The 18,038-nt window shown below is 37.4% G+C and overlaps 1 protein-coding gene across 5 annotated transcripts in view; it reads left to right on the plus strand.

Moving 5' to 3' along the window:
• Zcchc6 (zinc finger, CCHC domain containing 6) overlaps positions 1-15,943 on the plus strand; it is a 71,908-nt gene extending 55,965 nt beyond the window's left edge. For 2 of the 5 annotated variants that reach the window (XM_013031774.1, XM_013031775.1), the window contains exons 25-29: positions 506-621; positions 5,333-5,658; positions 9,262-9,335; positions 9,616-9,679; positions 14,909-15,943. In XM_013031774.1, coding sequence (XP_012887228.1) covers positions 506-621; positions 5,333-5,658; positions 9,262-9,335; positions 9,616-9,679; positions 14,909-14,976 — 648 coding nt within the window. In that variant the 3' untranslated portion in view covers positions 14,977-15,943. Of the gene's footprint in view, positions 1-505; positions 622-5,332; positions 5,659-9,261; positions 9,336-9,615; positions 9,680-13,240; positions 13,393-14,908 lie in introns of those variants that run through there. The other 3 variants (XM_013031776.1, XM_013031778.1, XM_013031777.1) reach the window with 3 other exon arrangements.
• The last annotated feature ends 2,095 nt before the right edge of the window (positions 15,944-18,038 follow it).

The following is an 18,038-nucleotide window of genomic DNA, read 5'->3' on the forward strand; positions in this document are numbered from 1 at the left end:
TTAGCCTTTTGGTTTTATGAGGCCTTTGTACCTTTTCTTTTTTTTTTTTTTTTTGGCCAGTTGTGGACACTGTCGCTCAGCTCTTCAGCTCAAGGCTAGCGTTCCACAACTTCAGCCACAGCGCCACTTCTGGCTTTTTCTGCTTATGTGGTGCTGAGGCATCAAACCCAGGGCCTCATGCATTCAAGGCAAGAATTCTACCAGCCCCGAGGCCTTTGTACCTTTTTCAAGTGTGGTTACGCCTTTAGAGTTAGGGTTGCACAGTATTCTGTCTAGCTGAGGGAAATAAACAAAAATACATTTAGGGAAATCTGTCCTTAATATTTTTAATGGTTTGGATTTTAATAATAAACCATCTAAACATTTCTAAAGAATACTCATGATAGGGTTGAGATGGGGGATGTATTGGGATCTAAAGTCACTCTTAAGTGTCTAGATTTTTTTCTATGTGCTTTGAACCTGACATTAATAGTTCAGGCTTCTACATATTTATGTTTTTCTCTAGGAGTACTTTTTTGATCCAGATGTACTAACTGAAGGAGAACTGGCCCCAAATGATAGATGTTGCCGAATTTGTGGGAAAATTGGACACTTTATGAAGGACTGTCCCATGAGGAGAAAGTAAGCACATGTTTCAAAAACACATCTTCTTCCTCCCAGTCTCTCCCCCCACCCCCACCCCCACTGTGTGCGAGACCAGGGCTTTGGCACTGCCCTTGACTCTACCACTGGAGCCACAGAAACACTGCTGGCCAGTTGGTGGTTAATTGGAGATATGGACTTTCCTTCTGCTCAGGCTTTGACATGCAATCTACAAATCTCAGCCTCCTGAATAGCTAGTATTACAGATCTGAGCCATTGGTGCCTGGCAATGATTTTTTGTTTTCATTTTCTTTTTTTATTTCTTTTTGTATGCTGTGGGGTATGAACTCTGGGCGCTGTCCCTCAGCTCTTTAGCTCAAGGCTAGCATTCTACCACTTGAGCCACAGTGCCACTTCCGGTTATGGTTTATTGGAGATGAGAGTCTCACGGACTTTCCTGCCTGGCCTGGCTTTGAACCACGATCCTCAGATCTCAGCCTCCTGAGTATAAGATTACAGGCATGAGCAACCAGCACCTGGCTGTCCAATTTTTTGGGGGGGTACAGTCATGGGGTCTGAACTCAGCCTGGGAGCTACCCCTCAGCTCTTCAACTCAAGGCTAGTGCTCCACCACTTGAGCCACAGCACCACTTCCGGCTTTTTTTCTGCTTATGTGGTGCTGAGGAATTGAACCCAAGGCTTCATGCATGCGAGACAAGCACTCTACCACTGAGCCAACTTCCCAGCCTGTCCAATTTTTTTTTTTAACCACAAGATAATTTCATTTTCTCAACCACATTTATGCCACTGCACTTGGTTTTGTATTTGATTTCTTACATGTTATTGAAGTATGCATTAATATGTTTCTGTTTGAGAAATAGGACACATGAAAGAAGCCTTCTGTATACAATGTTTTCTGTGTATTTTTCTTTGTTTCACACATAAATAACAATCTCCCAGCTTGTTCTACAAATAATCTTCTGGTCAACTTGGGAAGGTCACAATATGCATAAAAAGCTAAAATTGTCAAAAACAGATTTCCTTATTTTTAAAACAGGGTCTCTCTATGTTGTTAGTGGCTTCATACTGGGGTTTTCTGCTTTAACCTTCCTCGTAGCTGGGATAGAGGTGTACACCACTGTGCCTGAACATAAGCTGAGATTTTTTTTTTAATTAAAAAAGAAGCAGTGACCATTTAAATATTTTTTGTATCTTATTAAATCTACTTCAGCTTATCTGAACAATAGCACTTGTGAAATCTTTTTTTTTTTTTTTGGTCGGTCATAGAGCTTGAACTCTTGGGCCTGGGCACTGTTCCTCAGCTCTTCAGCTCAAGGCAACCGCTCTACCACTTAAGCCACAGCACCACTTCCGATTTTCTGAGTGGTTTATTGGAGATAAGAGTCCCCAGCTGGCTTTGAACCACAATGCTCAGATCTCAGCCTCCTGAGTAGCTAGGATTACAGGCCTGAGCCACTGATGCCTGGCTTTGTGAAGTCTTTTAAGGTTATCTACTAAAAACTAAAATTTGCAAGATACATAGTTGGCTTGATTTTATAAAAATAATTCCACTGAGATTATGTGACAGAAGCAACTAATTCCCTTAAACATATTCTGGACTTGAGCAATTTTTTCCTCAAAGCTATCGGTCTACCACTTGAGCCACAGCCACTTCCAGCAGTTTTTTTTGTTTTGTTTTGTTTAGGCAGTTAATTGGAGATAAGAATCTCATAAACTTTCCTGCTGGAATTGGCTTCAAGCCACAATCCTCAGATCTTAGCCTCTTAAGTAGCTAGGATTACAGGCATGAACCACTGGTGTCTGGCAAAAAGTAAAACTTTACAGTGGTACATGTCAGTACTCCACTGTATGCTCAAGTATAATGTAATCTTCAGAATCTGTTGTAGAATCTCAGAATTTCTCCAGCCTTTGGTGCTTCAGTAGTATTGCAAGGCTTCTCATTTACTGATGAAAACGCTTCTGGGTTAAATCATTATATATAAACCATATGCAATTTGACAGTTTATATAAATAAACCAACATAACAAAGTTCTTGAAATCTCAAGCATGGTCTCTTGCCCTACAGTTGGACTTATCCCTCTTCAACAGCAAATAACACAGTGTATGGCAGAGGTTAAGAGAAAATTATTGTTATATCTCCTCTTCGTTCTTTTTTCTTGTTGGTGCTGGAGTTTAATCCCAGGTCCTTATACTTGCCATGCACTTTACCACTTGAGCCACACTTCTAGCCTTTTCAGACCCATTTTTAATGTAGTTCAACTGTAACAGAGAAAATAAGTTTGTATAAAATCCAGCAATTTCAGATAAAGTTTTGGGGGTTTTTTGGTGTGCTTTTTGTTAATGAAAATGAGGTGATTGACACAAAGCCTTATGATCTGCTAAAGTACTCCCAGTGATTTTGTACATAGAGATGGGTGGATCATGGTGTAAGGCCATCTAGTTTTGAAAAAGAAAGTAAAGGCAGTGAAGCAATGTCCTTTGGATTTTGACAGTATCTCTAGCTACTGGAGAGGCAGAAATTGTAAGGATCATGGTTTGAGGCCAGTTTGAGCAAAACGTTAATGAGACCCTCACCTTAGTCAATAAGCTAGAAATGGTGACATATATTCCTTATCTGAGCTATATGGAAGATGGGAAGGTGTTGGTTTGGTTCTGACAGTCCCAGGTAAAACCACAAGGAACTGCCTAAACAATAACTAAAGCAGAAGTGTCTAGTAGGCATGGTTCAAGTGAGAGTACTTGATTCAGAAGTACGGAGTTGTAAGTTTGGCACACACACACACAGAGTTGTAAGTTTGAAACACACACACACACACACACCATAAAATAACTAAAGCAGAAGTATCTAGTAGGCATGGTTCAAGTGAGAGTACTTGATTCAGAAGTACAGAGTTGTAAGTTTGAAACACACACACACAGAGTTGTAAGTTTGAAACACACACACACACACACACCATAAAAGAACTTAACCCAAAGACAGACTCCCTAGGTAATTGAAAACGTGTCTCATGAACAAGTTCAGCATGGTTCATGTTTATTTAGGAGGATCTCAAGTCATGGCTAGCCAAGGCAGAGACCCAAGGGTCTCCGGTAGCAAAAAGTAAAAAGGGCTGGAGTTGTAGGTCTCAAGTAAAAAGATGCTGAGTTCAGAAACCTTAAACTGCCAAATAATTCTTTTAAAATGCATGCATGCATACATACATACATATAACAAAACATGGCTTTAGCCGAAAATGATCAGGGTTATTATCCCATGTGCATAGTTAACAGTCTCCCAGGCCTGGTCATTTTGGTCATGACCCTGCTTTCTAATTTGCTGCTTACACAAGAATAGAAGAAGAAAGGAAACTGAGTCTCTCTATTCAGAGAAATAGAAGTTCATTTTTTTAGTCAGTAAATAGTCAAGTGAGTTCCCCAGGGCCTCAACTATATCTAATGTAAAGTGACTGGAGTATGACTTATTGGAACTTGTCCTCATTGGCCATTTATTGTAATATAGGACTCTTCATTTGCACAAGACTTAACTCTTTTAAAAAAAAAAAACCTTTCAAAAAAGAAATACAGCCAGGCACAGGTGGCTCACACCTGTAATCCTAGCTACTCAGGAGGCTGAGATCTGAGGATTGTGGTTCAAAGCCAGCTCGGGCAGGAAATTCCATGCGACTCTTATCTCTAATAAACCACTCAGAAAAACAGAAATTGCTGTGGTTCAAGTGGTAGAGCATTTTGCCTTGAGCTGAAAGCTGAGGGACAGTGCCCAAGCCTAGAGTTCAAGCTCCATGATCGACAAGAAAAAAGAAATACATAATTTGAGCGTTTTGCTTTTTCCTGGTAGTGTTTGTCAGAGGCAAGGGAACGAGTTTTATTTTTTGATAGAGATACAGTGTGATTTCAGGTGGTACTTATGGGATTTTTTTTGGACAATAATATTCTCAATTTAAAAACACACTGAAAATCAGGTGGTATCAGAGATTGAGTTCTTTCTTAGTAGTTTTTTTAAATTCAAATAATAGTAATCATATTGAGTAAGGTAAAAATGATTTTAACATTTTAAGAAGATAAATCTTCCCTTGATCATTATTCCTTATGAATTTAAAGTTTCCTACCTTAGTTTCCACTGCATAGTAAGAAATGCCAATGTGCCAGAAAGACAGTTCCAGAAATCCTTACAAAGATGATTTGAGTTTCATTGCATCGGATCAAAAAAGAAATTTAACCAGAGCGATACTAATTGTGAAACTGTGTTTGTAGAACTAGAGTAACTTGGAAAATGAAAACAACAAAAACTACATCTTGAACTCCAGAGGGACATTTGTTACTCCATATCCACAGATTCCATATCAATGGATTGAACCAACTGCAAATCAAAATTATTTTGAAAAGTAAATACTACCTGTATACTGAACAATGCAGACTTGTTTATGTAGGTATTACCTACATTTCATAGTATTGTAGTTAATCTAGAATGTATCAGGTTATGGAAACATCATACTCTTTTTTTATATAAAGAACTTAATCATTCATTGATTTTGGTTTCCAAAAAGGGTTCTGAAACCAAGCCCCTATGGATATTGAGGGCTGACTATAAATTCTTAATGGGGAAAACGTAGCATTTATTCCTTTATTTCCTTGTTTACTCTCTTTTCCTGGTTATCTCCACATGCTGGTGCTATCTTGATATTTTTTGTTTAGACTTTTCTTACTACAAGTATTATTACATCTTCTATAGAGTGAGACGACGACGTGATCAGGAAGATGCCCTAAACCAAAGACACCCTGACAACAAAGAAAAAAGAAGCAAAGAAGACAAAGAAATTCAAAACAAGTACACAGAAAGGGAGGTATCAACAAAAGAAGATAAACTCATGCAGTGCACAGCTCAGAAAGCCAAGCCTATGAGGGCAGCTGTTGACCTTGGGAGGGAGAAGATTGTCAGGCCATCAGTGGAAAAATGGAAGAGACAAGATGATAAAGACTTAAGAGAAAAACGTTGTTTTATTTGTGGAAGAGAAGGGCACATTAAAAAGGAATGCCCACAGTTTAAAGGCTCTTCAGGTAAGTGATGCTTATACTAAGATGTCAAGGGGAAAAAATTATTTTTAGAATTCTTTCCATTTTATTTATATATATATATACACACACACACACACACATATATTTGTATATACACATGTGTATAATTTTTTAAGAAATAAGTTGTGTTTTAAGAAAGCAAAATTTCACTGGGTACCAGTAGCACACTCCTATCTGTAACCCTATATGACCCTAGCTATTTAAGAAGCTGAGATCTTAGGATCAAGGTTCAGAGCCAACAGGGATATTTCTACTTAACTAGCAAAAAGCATAACTAGAGGCACAGACTGCCCGCCATTAGTGCACTAATGACTTTTTTTATCTTCTTCAGGTCTTTTTTTTTCTTCTTCTTCTTCTTCAGGTCTTAAATACATGTTCCTAAGATTTAGTCTTAATAAAGTAATGTGATGGGTTTTTCTAAGATATTAAGTGAAAGTTTGGTCATCCCCAGAATTTATAAAACAAGCTCAGGTTAGAGGTTTCCTGAGGCAGTAGCCAAAATTATCTCAAGACACCATACTGTATATAGGTTAGCCACACATTGTTTTGTTTATATGTCTTTAGGTACATGCATTGAAAAAGGAATAGAAGGAAATATGCTTCACTGTTAAGGTTATACTTGTAGAGGAGAATTATGGAGGATTTTATCTTCAGAGCTTACAAGTTAACATGGCCATCTTTAGGAGAAAACAAAAGTAGTAGTCATCCATTTACAATCATGCAAGTATCTGTGATAGGTGTAATGGTATGCACTTATTTGGGAGGCTGATACAGGAAGAACATTTAAGCCCTAGAGTTTGAGACCAACCTGGGCAACATAATGAAATCTTCTCACATAAAAAATAGATCACCCATAAATCTTGCCCCTTTGAGTTGGTGGCTGAATTCATTGTGTGTCCATTTCCATGTATATTCCTTATTTGTGGGGAGTGCTGGGAATTAAACTTACAATCTTTCCTTTACTAGACAAGTTGTTGTCAGTTGAACTGTGCTACCAGTCTGTTCACTTGTAGTTTATGTTTTAGTTAAGGCCTCAATAATGTTTTTCCCAGGATGGCTTCTAGTAACAGTCCTCCCAAGTCTGTCTCCCAAGGGCTGGGATTACAGAAGTGTACCACCACATCTAGCTCTCTCCAACTCTTAAAAATAAGTATACCTGGGGCTGGGAAGGTGGCTCAGTGGTAGAGTGCTTGCCTTGCATGCATGAGGCCCTGGGTTCGATTCCTCAGCACCACATAAGCAGAAAAAAGCCAGAAGTGGTGCTGTGGCTCAAGTGGTAGAGTGCTAGCCTTGATCTGAAGAGCTGAGGGACAGCACCCATGACTGGCAAAAAATAATAATAATAATTTTAAAAAATAATAAGTATACCTTGAGCGTGTATAATAAATAATGATTTTAAAGCAATTTATGTATACTCTCACTTTGCATTTCAGGGGAAACCTGTGCTAATGGATAAAATTTGATTGTTTTTATTCTTAATTGTGTATGTTTATCTGCAGAATTAAAACAAGACTGCTTTATACTTTTAAAATACTTTAACACCTTTATAAACTAAAAAATAATATATATTTTTGAATTGGTTATGGGGCTTGAATTCAGAACTCAGGGCCTGGGCAGTATTCCTAAGCAATTTTTGCTCAAGGCTTGTGCTCTACCATTTTGAGTCACAGTTCTACTTCTGATTTTTGAGTATTTTAATTGGAGATAAGAGTTTCACAAGGACTTTTTAGCCTGGGCTAGCTTCACACCACCATCCTCAAATCTCAACCTAGGATTAGAGGTATGAGCCACTGGTGCCAGGCCACTAATAGTAAATTTTTTTAATATGCTAATGGTCCTAGTCTTTGGAACAGTAATACAATTATCCCTTACTATATTGCAGTTCACCTATTGCAGCTTTACTGTATCATGGGTTTTTTTTTTAACAATATGTAAATAGTGATCCCTCACCTATGTAGGAGTTACGTTCCAGAGGACCCCCAATCCCCTGCCCCACAATAGGTGAAAATCCGCAACATCTCAATAAGTGAACCATCATATAGCAAGGGACAACTATGTAACACTGCTACTTCACAGATTTTCACTACAGCAAGGTTCTCCGGAAGGTACTCCCACAGCAGGTGAGGGATCCTTGTACTGCTCTTCCACTTTATTCTATCATATTCAGTAATACAGTGTATCTTAAATTTTAAGACAGAGTTTCAGATCTCCTATATTTATTTTTTAAAGGGTTTTATGAAAGTGATTATTTAAAATTTTTTGTACTGTTTCTGTTACTTCTCTTTTCTTTCTTTTTTTCCCCCTTGGTTTATTTCCTGATGTCACTGTTTTTTATTTCTGTATCCTTTGTCTTATATATGTTTATTAATTTGGGGAGGAGAAGGAGAATCAGAAATGATGGAATAAAGGGTGAACCAATTCATCACTGACACTCACTAGACACTATGTTGGAAATGATCCTTACAACTTGAGGGGGTAGGGAGCCAGGAGAGGAAAAGTGGAAGAAAATCTTTCTGTTGAAAGAGAAATGTGCTCATTACCTGATTTATGTAACTAACCCCTCTGTATATCACTTTACAATAAAATTTAAGTTAGAAAAAATACAAAACTAAATATTTTTCAAAGTTCTGAGGGAAAATTCAATTATAAAATAATATTTATTCTGGGGCGTTCAAGTAAGGGATGTCAGAATTTTATACTACTGGATTAAAAAAATTATTTAGACCATTAGTTTTTAAATGGAGCTGAAATGAGTATGAATGGTATAGCTTTGATTACCTCAAATAGGCTAAATTATTGCCCATCCATAAGGAATTCAAAACTTTGCTCACACTAAGATAAATTCTTTTCTTTTGTAAGAGGAAAACATAAGGAAATTAAAATAATGAAGCATTAACATTCACTGAACACTTATTACGTATCAAGCACTATTTTCACTCCATTAAATGTATAATGTCATTTAATAGGCCCATTAAATATAGTGGTGTTAATATTCTCAGTTTATAAGAGAGGAAAATAAACAGTTTTAGATAAGATTTTAGATAATTTTACCAAAATTATTTTTTGTAGCCTACAGTTTATCAGAAGTTGAGATCTGTAAAATAAGAGGTAGTCATCGACCCAAGTATTCCTCAGTATAACCAAACAGTGAGGTTTCTTCAACTTTGATGTATTTCTTCTTTGTCGGAGCAAGTTTTAAGGTGTTTATGAATGCAGGGCAATTATTCTCAGCCTAACTAGGCACAGAAATGAAATGGACCATCCTGGAAGCAGAAGGATTAACAAACCTGAGGGAAAGCCCTCAGCTAGAAACCTTGTTCTTCCATATTGTAATAATAAAGTCATCATGTCATAAAAGTGAGACGAGAAGAGAGTTCCCTTTGATAGCAGTGAAAAATATCCAGCTTCTTCCTGTTCAAATGTTTATGGCATTCCTTCTCATTTTTTCAAATGTGTTATTTCATCCACACAATATACTGAGTGGGGGTTCTGTCACATCTCCAGAAAATCTTTCTGAGAAAGTTTGAAGACAAAGCCATTCTTTCTTTTTAAAGTAGAAACAAAAAGTGCTGCTTTCTTTCTTAGGTGTGTCTAAGTCAGATTGTGTGTTTGGATCCCCTTCGTCTACCCCTTTGACATCACCTGGTACATTTGGTCAGGTAAACAAAACTTAAAGATTAAGAAGGTAGTCTGTCTGTTCTGATTACTCACCCAGCATTCCTAGAATGCTCCTTCCTTCTAACTCTCACTTGTCCCTCCTGCAGTGCCTTGGATTGTACTGTGTGGTGAGGCTTGCTGGGCCTTGGTGTCTTTCCAACTAATTGAAAATCTTGCTGCTCATGTGCCTTCTTCCACCTCTCTTTGGTTTCCATTTTGAGGCTGTTTCCAATGAATGCTCTTTCTTTTGATTTTGTAAACTAGTCTTGTTTCATTTTTTAGGTAGTGCTTTTACATGAAGACAAAAAGAAACAAAAAACATCTATATTTTTGAGTCCCCAGTCAGGTATGTGGATTTTAAAAACAATGAGAACCAAAACCAAATATGTGTTACTCTATTTCTGCAAAATTTACCACATACCTTTGAGACTTTGACAAATCATTTAAACAGAAATGGGACATCTGGGGACCTTTAAAAAAAGCAATCCCCTACTCCATCTTCATTTCCTAAGTCTGACTCTTCAGTACATAAGCCCAGGCCTATGCTGTTTTCAGATGTCCCATGTGATCCTGAGTAAGAACTGTATCCTTAACTCTGTATATCTGTCCTATACTTTTGGTTTTTGCTTTGAAATTTCTGCTGTCTTGAAAGCAATGTGCTTGCCTGGAGATTGTTTGCCATGCTCTAAAGTTCTAAGGAAAGAGTCTGAACTCCTCCATTCTTTACCTCTCAGCTATTTCATGTATTAATCTTTCACTATATATATTGATCACCCCTCCCCTTTTTGACTAGCCTCAGCACTGGATAAATTGCAGTGAATTGGCAAAGCCCCTTCTCTCATTTATTATTTTTATTATACAATAAAGATAAATCATAAACAAGTATTAAAAAGGAGCAATCGTGTGGCAGAAGATGACTAAAACAATAGAAAGCAGGGATTGGGAAGGAGAAGCAATCAAAAGAAACATAGACCATGAGGAAATAGGAGTTAGACCATTATGTGCAGACTTAAAAACCGTTCTTGTTCCCCCACATTACTAAGGCCCTTTGGCAATGTGAGACGGGGAGGGAGAGTTAGGAGTCTGTATTACAGAGTGGATGGATCTGGATTCTGAAGCTCCTTTTAGCAGTTGAGGGATTGGAATATTTTTCTCTAAATGAGATTAAAAGCTGAGCGCCTTGAGCCTAAGAGTGATAAGTGACATCTGTTTTAAAAGATAAGCTATGGCTGCTGTATGAAGACTAGGGTGGAGATTAAGAAACTATAAGAGACTGCCACATCACTTCAGGAAAAAGTAATTTAGACTTGGGTAGAGATGATAGAGGTAGTGAGAATTGGTAATATTAGGTTCTGTGTATTCTGAAGGTAGCACCAACAAGATCTGCTGATGAATTGGGTTAAAGTATGAGATGAAATGAGTTGGATGACACTATGATATTTGAAAGAACAAAGGTCTGTGTTAGTGAGGAAAGACAGGATTTGTGGGAAGAATTTAAAGTCAGTTTTACAATCACAGGTTTAAGATAGCTGTGAGTTACCCACTAGGGATGTTGAATATTTTTCTAGCCCATGGATTCATGTTATTGCACCTTGGGAGACTCAGAATGCTTCAGGGCTCTTATCTCTACTTTATCTCTACTTTGAATTTCTTCAGATTTAGATTTGTCAATACCAAGCTTAATTTTCTCAAGTATATGTCATGATCTAAATGGAGCTAGGCATTTAAAATATGGTGTTCTTTTGTTTTAATGACTAAGGAAATATTAAAATAACATAGAATTTCTTTACAGTTCAAAATTGAAAGACATGAGGGTTGAGATTGGTGTGTAGGTCAGACTCAAAAGGAAAATGATGTACATGAAAGATAAGAAAGGAGTAATTGAAGTCTTAACCCTAACCCCAATCCTAATTGGTTCCCTCACCTTAAAACATCAGGGCAAGTATTTGTTAGGAATGTTTTTAATAGTTCTCAGTGGGCTACATAAAGTTAATAAGAGTTCTGCTGAGTGACCCCCCCAGATCCAGGATCCTTTAGGTGGTAGAGCCCACCTAGAGGAAGGTTGATTGATTAGGAGAAGAAATGGAAGCTAAATCACAATCCAGTAAACTGTAGGAGTGACTTTACCAGAGGAAAGGAAACAGATATCACTAGTGAAAGATTTTTTTCCCATAGATCCTCTGAGACTTTGAAAATCAAAAGAGATACCAAAAACAATGTTTTTACATATTTGGCCCTGAGCAAATATTGCCAAGTATTTTCATTGGATAGCACATAAAGGGATCAGTGTTTATGAACATCAGTGTTATAATCAAATTATAGGAGTGTGAGTTCTGGCTTTGGGATGTTGAGAAACCTCTTTACCAGGCACCTGTCTTCATTTCATTTCCTCAACTATAAAAAGAGGGTAATACGTAACGGGTATGAATGTTAGAAAATTTATGAAAGGCACTTGGAACAGTACTTCAAAGATAAGCACCAAGGGCTGGGAAGGTGACTCAATGGTAAAGCGCTTGCTTTGCATGCCAGAGGCCCTGGGTTCCATTCCTCAGCACCACTTAAGCAAAAAGAAAAATGCTGGAAGTGGCGCTGTGGCTCAAGTGGTAGAGCGCTAGCCTTGAGCTGAAGAACTGAGGGACAGCGTCCAGGCCCAGAGTTCAGGCCCCACGACCGAAAAGATAAGCACCAAAAAAAAAAAAAGGCTCGAGCTGGGCGCCAGTGGCTCAGGCCTGTAATCCTAGCTACTCAGGAGGCTGAGATCTGAGGATCATGGTTCAAAGCCAGCCAGGGCAGGAAAGTCCATGAGACCCTTATCTCCAATAAACCATGAGAAAACCAGAAGTGGCGCTGTGTCTCAAGTGGTAGTGAGCTTGCCTTGAGCTGAAGAGCTGAGGGACAGCTCCCAGGGTGAGTTCAAGCCCCACTACCGACAAAAAAAAAAAGGCTCACGGGGGTAGTGATTGCACTTAACATTATTTCTGAGTATTGTCAAATCTGTAAGGTACCAGCATTGGTCTTGAAAGTAGAACTCCACCATAAAGCATCACTAATTTACTACAGGCAAAAATTGATTATAATATATGCTACTTTATACCAAAACAAAAGATTTGTAATTGGCAAAATTTTACCCTTTGCAATAAATTAATCTCTTCAAGTATGTGGTAGATTAGAATACATTAATTATACTCAAGGAAGAGTTTATTGTGACATTTCCAAACATGTATATCATATATCCCAGTCAAATTCAAACTCTCTTATTTCTTTTCATTTCTCCTCTCCCTTCTTAAAACAATTTCTACTGGTTTGTTGTATTTTTGTACATTCAAATAAACTACTTCCATCTTATTCATCCTTCTGCATCAGTTTCATTAGTCCTACCCCTTCCCTTTAGTATTTACTCCCATAACAGCCTATTTTACTTTCCTGTCATTCTTTATTTTCTTTAGTGGGTATCAATTGCACCAAAGGGTTTAACTATGGTATTTCATAGTGTATATATTGTATTTTAAAAAGAATAGCAGTCTCTACTGCTTTCTTTCTCTCTCCCCATAATCTCCTATTGACCAGTAGCTTTCTTTGAGATACTTAATGCCATCTTCATGCATAGTTGCATATTTCTTTCGCTCTCTCCCCTGAATCCCTCAGAACACTCAGAAGCGTGTTCTCTGTGTGTATATGTATATGTTATATACATATGTAAATACGTATGCTAGATTTTATGGCATTTTATTGAATATAATATTCTACAACCTTTTTCATTTCTAATTGCCAAAAATTTTAAGTTTGTATGTATGTTTTACTATAAATTATTTTTACAGTAGTCTGCCATCAGAATACCAGGTATTTTATATTTCCACTAACCAATACATGAGCATTTAAGTTTTGTCTGGTTATTTTCTGTTATAAGGCCTCTTCTTGTACTGAAGGGAGAGACTCCTCTTGTACTGAACACATGTGAGATTTTATTGGTGATAACATGTGGACATGTGGGTAAGATACTATCAAATTACCCTGTTACTGGCCTGCACAATTGTAGCTCTCACCAGCATTTATGTGAGTTATTGCCATATATCCTTAGAACTTCTTAACTTTAAAAATTTTTAATTAGCCGGGCACTGGTGGCTCACGCCTATAATCCTAGCTACTCAGGAGGCTGAGATCTAAGGATCGCGGTTCAAAGCCAGCCCGGGCAGGAAAGACCGTGAGACTCCTATCTCCAATAAACCACCAGAAAACCGGAAGTGGCGCTGTAGCTCAAGTGGTAGAGCGCTCGCCTTGAGCTGAAGAGCTGAGGGACAGCGCCCAGGCCCAGAGTTCAAGCCCCACGACAACAAAAAAATAAAAATTAAAAATAAAAATTTTTAATTTTCACAAATCCAATGACTGGAAATATTTTGGTGTTGCTCTCATTTGCTTTTTCTTAACTCTGGTAATGCTAAGTACATTTTACATACATTCATGCCATTTTTCCTCTCTCCTATATTGTTTATGTTTTTCTTAGTTATCTGTTGATTAGGAGTCCTTTAGTTATGTGCTTAGGAAATAATTATCACAATTTTATAGATAATTACTACTGCTTACATTTTGAATTTTTATACTTAACATTTAACCAGAAAATTACTTGAAAATAAGTAAGGTATGGTATGGTTTGAAGAAAGAACTTTCTCCCCATCACAAATTTAATATTTAACATAACACTAGTTATTGAGTAGCCCCCTCCATTGGTTTGAAATGTAATTTAACTTTCACTATATAACTTCTGTGTTGTTGAACAATTTATTCACACTCTGTAATTGTAACTACCCTGTGATATGGTTTAATTAGTAATCCTCATTCCTGTCCTTTACTTGTAAGTATAATAATTTTTTTCCTTTATACCGATAAGTTCTACACTTTTACCATTTAAAGCTTCATAACTGCATAATAATGATGGGTAATACTTATTCTTGGCCATGAGCTCTCTGTAATTTATTCTGTCTGCTAGGTTGCAAATAAGGACAATGATCTATACAAAGAAGGGTTTAACAAAGTTAGGTTCATCAGTCCTCCACATCAATGTAGTAATAGTGAACATTTAGATATATTTAGAACAATATCACTCTAGCAACTTGTCTGAATTTAGAAAGGCATGAGTAAGAGCTGCACACTGTTGGCTCACACCTGTAATCCTAGCTACTCAGGAGGCTAAGATCTGAGGATCGAGGTTCATAGCCAGCCTGGGCAGGAAAAGTCCGTGAGACTCTTAAATAAACCACCAAAAAAATGGAAGTGGCGCTGTGGCTCAAGCAGTAGAGCGCTCGCCTTAAGCTAAAAAGCTGAGGGACAGCGCGCAGACCCAGAGTTCAAGCCCCACAACCGACAAAAAGAAAAAGAAAAAAAAAAAGGCATGAGTAAGCATAGTTTAATCATATACAATGTGCTTTTTAAAATCTTCCTACTTTGTTTAGAACAAGTGACTATTTTTAGAGTGGCAAGTTTCTATAAATAATTATAAAGGAATTTTGTGGTTGTTTTGATAGATTAAGGCTTGTTTCATTTACATTTGGGTTTTGTTTTGTTTCATTTTCTCCTCTAGGTAGCCTTTCCAGTAAATACATGACTCAGGGAAAAGCCTCCGCGAAGAGGACCCAGCAAGAATCATGAGGGAAGGAAAATGCAGCGCTCTAAATGGCCACTCAGGCATCCCTATCCACATGGAAAATTAGGTTCATTTCACAGGACTTAGCAGCGTAGATCAGGCTTCAACTTAACATTCAAGGGAAATGTTGGATTTTTTTTTAATTTAATGAAATTGTTAATGAGGAAAAAAATTTTAATATAATCTCACCTACCATCAATCCCCAGAGATTTACAGATTTTAATAGAAAGCCACGATGTATGTACTTATGCCAAGTTAAAAGAAAAATGTAACTACAGGCTAGTATTCAGTGAATACAGCTTCACAATGTTTTAAATTTTTTCAAAGCATACTAAAAAGGGTGTGCTGATAAATTCCAAGTAAATCAACCTTTTATTTCCCCTATGAATCCCTTTTTTTGTTGTTTTGTTTTGAAGAGGGGAAGTTATATTTATTGTTGTTTACTGAATCCTTGTATGGAAACATATGAACTATATGTGAACTGCTACTGCTGTACTTAAGATCTGTAAATGATTTTATTCTCTTTGTAGAAATGGTGGCAACACAAATGTGTATCTCTGTGCACCCTAAGTGGGGCCCACTGCCACAGAGACATCTCTGGATGTTTCTCTTGCTAATTGTAAGTCAATTGACATAAAACTCTACTATACTCATAAAAAAATGAAGTCAGGAAAATAAGTAGTCCTGTTTGCCAGTAAAAAGCATTTTCAAGAGAAAAATGATAGAATAAAAAAGTGCTTTTTACTTTTTATAATATTCAGAAATTAAGGTGGAGAGCTTTTCAAAACTTCTGATGAAAATAGAGGCCATCTCTGCCAATCATAACTAGGTTGGTATCATTCTGGGTCTTAACTAGAGCCCTCTTGGAACTGTTTCTCTTAACTTCCACAAGCTTTTCTGAAATACTACATGATCAGAACTATGCCTCGGTTTATTTATCATTTTGAAATAAAATCAAACTTTCAACCAGTAGTTTTATCTACATTTACTTTGTAATGACAGTCTTAAATTTTATTAGGAATATAAATGAAGAAGGTTAGAACAGTGCAGATTTTATCCTTAGTCTAATGGGAGGTTCTCTTTGACATGTGATTAGCCATATTGTTTTATAATCTGCCTCAGCCAGGCACTAGGAAAACAAGTAGAAAAGACACCAATTGAAGGGATGCAAAGTGTTCCCTGTGAAAGTTATGTTGAAAAATAAAATTAGTGATTGTCACAGTTTGAACACAAAACCATGAATTGCACAATATGGACTGACCCTATTCTCTGTGACTTTCCTCAGCTGCTGCTGGCATTTTTCAGAGCCTCACTCATGGAAGTAATGAGACTTATAATTCTGGTCACCCTTTCCTTGAAAAGCTATTTTGTTGTCTTCTGGAATTGTAGCAGAAGATAAATAGGAGACAAGCCTGATTTTTGCTTCTTTGTAGGTTTTTTTGTTTGTTTGGTCATGGGGCTTGAACTCTGGGCCTGGGCACTGTCCCTCAGCTCTTCTGCTCAAGGCAAGCACTCTGCCACTTGGGCCACAGCGCCACTTCTGGCTTTTTCTGCTTATGTGGTGCTGAGGAATTGAAACCAGGGCCTCATGCATGCAAGGCAAGCACTCTACCACTGAGCCACCTTCCCAGTCCCTTTGTAGGTTTTAATGTTTCTGTATTTTTTACTCAGCCCTAGAACTAAGAAACTAAATTGCCTCCATTTAGAAATATGTCTGTCTAGCAAATGAAAAAAAAGTGAATCTTCCTCATTGTTTTAAAATTTGAAGAAAGTGTGATTTAGTTTGTGATAATTTTTGTTTTTCCTCAGTATCCCACATCTTTTCATTGTGCTAGAAAAACAAATTGAATGTGCACATGACTAGCTTGATTTTTAATGCCACCATCGTGTTGGTATTTCTAATTCTTTTGTGAATGTTGTCATTTTATTAATAATTTTCTTAAACTTACCCTTTTGCTTTTATTCTTTTGAGTTTACACACCTACATTTTCTTTATTGGGGATCTTCTGTACTTTCTTGCCTTTTTAGGATGTTACAATTTTCTGCATTTTCTTCTGATTCCTGTAGTAGATTTGCTTAATGCATTGGGGTTGTTTGTTTGGTGAGTGTGGTTTTAGGGTTGTTTTTGTTTGGTAGGTTGTTTTGTTTTGTTTTGAGGTAGGGACTACCTTTGAAACCTGTGCTGGACTAAAACTCAATGTGTAGCTTTGGCTTAGCTTGAATTTGTGATCCTCCTGTCTTAGCCTTCTGCACATACCTGTATATGCACCAATTTCAGATTTCTGATTTCAGATTCCGCATACAGGATCTGTGAGACAATAAGCAGTGTTTTCCAGCAGACATAAACAATAGGTTGCCCTTGTCTGCTGGGATCCTGGACACAGCCTTTCTCTGGGCAGTTATGGTGCAGGTGCATATGCTCCCTCCAGATTCCAGTTCTCAGGGTGAATGAAACTATCTTACAAATACTGCAGGCTGTCTTAAGAAGTGCCATTAAGTGCCCACAACCACAGTTCTGTTAAGAACAAACAAAATTAAGTCCATATTTTAAACAGTGGTCTCCAAGACATATTCTACACTTTCAAAATCTCTTGCCCAGTATTGACAGTATCAGCAATGTCAAAATTTTAAAACAATTTTTATACTTTTATAGAAAACAAGTCTATTTTTGCTTCTATTTTAAAGAAAAAAAACATGTTTACCAGGTGCAATAAAATCCTGGTTAAACAAGTCAGTTAGTGGGGTTCACACACAGACACACATTTAAAGTTAAGTTGAAAAGACAGTTTCACAGCTCCTCACCTATATAACTTCAAAGTGCTCAGAACCGTTTCTTTGAACCAAGTCAGTCTTGTTTGGTCAACTGTGATTCCATAACACTGCACACACTTTTCAAAAGTAGGACTCTATATTTTGGCAGTGCCTGGCCACGCCAGTTTGCCAGCTATAGTGCAAGACCCCTGACTGGGCAGTTCCATTTTCCTGTCAAATGGAAATCACCAGTACCCTTGCAGAGTCAAAATGATGGAGTGAGATTGTACTAAGTAAGCAGGTTTTGAAACCTCCA

This window comes from Dipodomys ordii, unplaced genomic scaffold, assembly GCF_000151885.1.
Source record: "Dipodomys ordii isolate 6190 unplaced genomic scaffold, Dord_2.0 Scaffold143, whole genome shotgun sequence".
Classification (NCBI taxonomy): Eukaryota; Metazoa; Chordata; class Mammalia; order Rodentia; family Heteromyidae; genus Dipodomys; species Dipodomys ordii.